This window comes from Vigna radiata, unplaced genomic scaffold (genome assembly GCF_000741045.1).
Source record: "Vigna radiata var. radiata cultivar VC1973A unplaced genomic scaffold, Vradiata_ver6 scaffold_327, whole genome shotgun sequence".
Lineage (NCBI taxonomy): Eukaryota > Viridiplantae > Streptophyta > Magnoliopsida > Fabales > Fabaceae > Vigna > Vigna radiata.
Window position 1 is genome coordinate 28,847 of NW_014543614.1, and position 4,683 is coordinate 33,529.

General features: G+C 34.8%; 2 protein-coding genes across 2 annotated transcripts in view; one reads left to right on the forward strand and one right to left on the reverse strand.

The window, feature by feature from the left end:
- LOC111241164 overlaps nucleotides 1-131 on the forward strand; it is a 1,483-nt gene extending 1,352 nt beyond the window's left edge. Inside the window, exon 3 of the mRNA XM_022778023.1 lies at nucleotides 77-131. Coding sequence (XP_022633744.1) covers nucleotides 77-131 — 55 coding nt within the window. The remainder of the gene's footprint in view (nucleotides 1-76) is intronic.
- Nucleotides 132-1,973: 1,842 nt separating this feature from the next.
- LOC106754644 (probable polyamine transporter At3g13620) lies at nucleotides 1,974-3,563 on the reverse strand. The gene has a single exon (XM_014636692.2). It carries the CDS (start codon nucleotides 3,452-3,454, stop codon nucleotides 2,039-2,041), a length of 1,416 nt encoding a protein of 471 aa, XP_014492178.1. The 5' UTR covers nucleotides 3,455-3,563; the 3' UTR covers nucleotides 1,974-2,038.
- Between the last annotated feature and the right edge of the window lie 1,120 nt (nucleotides 3,564-4,683).

Sequence of the window (4,683 nt, forward strand, 5' to 3'; positions counted from 1 at the left end):
AATATATATAGGCAGGTTTGTTTGTGGATTTAAACTGTTATGCAGGTCTGTGTATGTTGTGAACATTACTTTGCAGGTACTTGTGGTTGGACAAGAAAAACAAATACAACTCAAATTTTCCCTGCACCTAACCGAAGGCTTTACCGAAGGGCAAAGGCCTTCGGTAATTACCGAGGGCCATAAGCCTTCGGTAATTACCGAGGGCCATAAAGCCTTCGGTAATTACCGAAGGTCAAAAGCCCTCGGTAAAAATACCGACAACGTATTTACCGAGAGCTTTCTGACCGTCGCCAAGCCCTCGGTAATGGGTCTTTACCAACGGTTTTTTATGTTATCCGAGGGCTTTTGCCCTTCGGTAATGCCCTTCACTAGTGAACTTGTTAAATAAATTAGATTTATATTGGATCATCAACAAGTTTTTAATATAGGCATTTGTGCTAAGATAACTCGGTAACTAGTAATCAAGTTGAGTTTGTTATAAATATATGCATGTGCTGTTTCAGTTTTATTTTCAGTTTCATTTCAAAATAACTCTACTATAGTAACTTGATTTTGAGTTTGATATTCTATGCCAAAAAAACCATAAGAGGAAAAAGACAAAGTAAAACATATATATTTTTATTGAAATAAATTTAATTATTTTCTTAAAATAAAAAAAAAAAAAAACTGAAGTATAAAATATTTTAATTATTTTATTCAAATAAAGTACTTAAAAAATAAAGAAAAATAAATTGTACCTAATTCAAATATTATATATTTTAATGTTTTAAAATTATAAATATTTTTATAAATTAAAGAATAAGGTTACATATTAATATTAATTAATTTTAATAAATACATATTAAAATAATTAAAAAAAACATCTTTAAATATTTTAATTATTAATAGATATGAAAACAATTAAATATTTTACTCAAGTTGTACTGAGTATCTAATATAATTATTTTTTTTCTTAATGAAACCTAAGTTCTTTTTAATGAAATTTTTCTGACTATTTATTTTAATTTAATTTTTTTAATGCGATCCAAATATGTAACGCTTAAAACATCCGAACTACGTAAAAAGAAAATCAGTGTTTTAACACCACTTAAAAAATTTTAGGCTACTCATCAACCTCACTGGCATCCACAGGGTATTTATTTTTGTTTTGGCTTCCTATTACATTGTTTATTAAATTTTGGATTAAAAAATAATATAATTCTAACATGATAGACACGTTTTGAAAATATTCTAATTTAGTTTATATAAAGTAAACAAATTAAAAAATAAAAAGAAAAAGCTAACAGAAATACACATGCAAATCAAAGTAAAATAATATAAAAAAAAAAGTTAACAGAAACATATTATATTGATAAGATGTAAGCACGAAAAATTCTGATCAATTTAATAAATTAATAATGTCGCATATCTAATGAAGTTGATTTTGTTGGCTTGAGGCTTGTAGAAAGTTCAACACTAGTTTAACAAAGATTTGTAAGCGACAAAGACTCTCAATAAAATTGACAAAGCATAGGTCTTTATCTCTGAAGCCATTATTTTCGTCTTATTGTTGAAGAAAGAAACAAAAATGCATCCATTTGAAAAACAAAACATAAATAAAATAAAGAATAAAGATATTGTGAGATATGTTAGGAGCAAGTAGCAAATAAATAATAAGGATATGAAAGTATCCTTACAACTTTCCTATTTTACCCAACACATTAAAAATAGTCCAATGAGATTTATTTAATATTATTAATCTAATTAACTAAATAGTATTAAAAAGATATTTATTGGTTCAGTTATATATATAATTATTAATATCATAACCATAATTAACGTAATTATTGAAATAATATATCTTATTATTATACTGATTTATATATTTAATAAGTTTTCATCATCTTTTATAACTTAAAAAATCCTATATATACATATTAAATTTTTCGTGAATTATAATTACATTCTGATAACTAACTCATAACTCATAGAACTCTCGTACTGAACTTGAAATTCAAACATTAAACATCAAACAATTACACTTTCAATTTTGATTCCATCAAAACACATGCGTTTCAAAGGGGGTTTCTTTCTGTTCCTCCACGCTGAACTCTACCCAGTTCTTTGTCTTACAGAGTTTTATGAACAAGAAAAACCCAATTCCAGCTACAGTCATGATACCACTCACCAAATAAACAGTTTTGGTAGCAATAACCATTATGACAACCAGAAAACCAGAGGGTATGAAGCACATCACTGCCAACAGTGGCAGCTTCAGGGGAACACGGTAAGGCCTTTCAATGGAGGGCGACTTCCACCTCAGCCAAAGAAACGATGCAAACTCCAACAACATCCCCAAACTGTACAAGAAATTCGCCGAAGAAATTATGTCAGTGAAGTCCATGTAAGACACACCAATAGATATCAAAGTCGATAACAGAATTCCCAACCAAGGCGTGTTGAACCACTTTGACCTAACTCCGAAAAACTTGGGCAGAATCCCGATCTCCGCCATGCCCAGAACCTGGTACGCGCTGCTGCTCAATTGGGCCTCGAAAAGACCAATTGCCGATAATACTGCCCCGACTTCAATCCAGATTTTCAACCATTTTCCTGCGATAATTTCCGCAGCCTGCGCATGGAACCCAGTTTCCCATTGGCTCTGATCAACCGATACTGCTCCAGTGACAGCGAAGAGAGGGATCAAGTAGGAGACGCAGGTGAAAATGACTGCAACAAGAAGAGCCAAAGGGAAAGTCTTGTTCGGTTTATCAACTTCCCCGGCTAAGGTACTGACGTTGTCCCAGAAGTTGAGGTTCCAGAAGAGCGTGTTGAAGAACAAGTTCCAATCTTTCTTAACCCCCTTCTGACCCAAGCTAACCCACCTATGCGGTTTAATCTTGGGGATGGCGATGAGGGACATTAACACGAAGGGGGANAGAGAAACCACAGCGAGTAACACAGCGACATTGCCCACGATGGTGAGGCCGGTGTAATTCAGGAATGAAAGAGCCAGGGTTGAAGCTATGACTGCCACCTGGCGGGGCCAGCCAGATCGGAGAACGGGGAAGATTTTTTGGACGTATTCGATGCAGAGGACGGGGAAAGATGCGATGTTGATGACACCGCTCAGGAACTTCCACGTTCCCATTAGGGAGCCCCAGAAGGGGCCGAAGGCTCGTTCCGCCCACAGCACAAAGCCGCCGTTGCCGGGGTAGGCTGTAGTTAGCTCCGCAGTGATTAGGGCTTCGGGGACGCTCCAGATGAAGGGGAATATGAGGAAGCCTAGGAGAGCAAGGAGGGGGCCCGCCGCTTGAACCGCGGGCTCTTCGCCGTAGGGGCCACCGGCAACTTCGAAGTAGATGAGGAATATAAGAGGGATGAGAGTGAGTTTCTTCACTTTGGCGGCGTTTCCGGAAGCGGTGTTGGTTTCAGTTGCGGTGGCGCGTGTAGAAGGTATTTCTTCGACACCCATGACGACTGATTGCCCTGTTTGTTTCAAATGGTTGGTTGGTTTATAAAAGATGAGACATGTAACTGCGAGTAGCGAAAGTTGTGAGATTCGAGAGAAACAATTGAGAAGTGTTTAAAAATAAATACACAAAAGAGAATGGAACCCGTAATTTTGACAAACTTTTTTAACACATTTCGGATAATGCTAGGTGTCAGCATTCCATTGATCCTTTTTTATTTTAGTTTTATTGATAAAAATTTTTCTTGAAAATAAAGAGGGTTTTAGAAAGTTGGAATTCCAAGTATACCTTTTTCCTGTTTCATTAGAAATGAAGGTTTTTTTTCTTATTTGGAAAATGATATTTTAACACCATTTTTTGACACCATTTTGACATTGTACACGTGTCAAAATGTGATTGGACGATTTCAAATTAAAAAAACAATCTTTGGTTTTTTTCTTCCAAATATACCCCTGCTTCAACTTTTTTAATTTGAAATCGTCCAATCACATTTTGACATGTGTGCAGTGTCAAAATGGTATCAACAAATGGTGTTAAAATATCATTTTCCTTCTTTTTCCTTCTCCTCTGCGCTTTCGTTCTCCATGTGCATCTTTGTTCTCTTTCTCCATTTTTCTTATCATTCTTGCTGTTGGTTGTCGTTTTTGGTGTTCGAAATAGCAAGTTCTAGTGAGCATCTTCCTTTCAACAAGATAAATACATTCTTCCTCCATTTTCTTCTTAGTTTGGGTTTTGCGTTTTTCGTTTTGTGTTTAGATTTGTGTTGTTTTCGTTGATGCAGTTAACCGTTCATCACTCTTTTTCAACAAAGTATGTTTATACTTTGAACGAACGTTTGACAGAGGAGTAGTGGTTCTATGAAGACGTATGTAAGGGTGGAATGTCCAACAACCAACCTCCTATTAAGACGTATGTGAGGGTGGGATCACAAAGACGTTACAAGAGCCAAGCGCTAAGGATCCCGTACATCGAAAATGTAGTGCGTAGAATAAAAAATGAGTGATTCTTGTATTCAGTTTATAAACGACAATAACAGGGCATTGTACATAGATCAACAAGTGATTGTAATGTAACCTATTTTGTTCAATTTATACAAGATGTATGTTTGGTTATGTTAAGTAATGTAATTGATAATTGCAATTTAATTGCCTACGTTATTGAAGTGGTTTATATTTTGATTTCTTAAAAATGTTAAAGAATAAAGTGGCGAATTTGAGGTAGTAGTAATGTT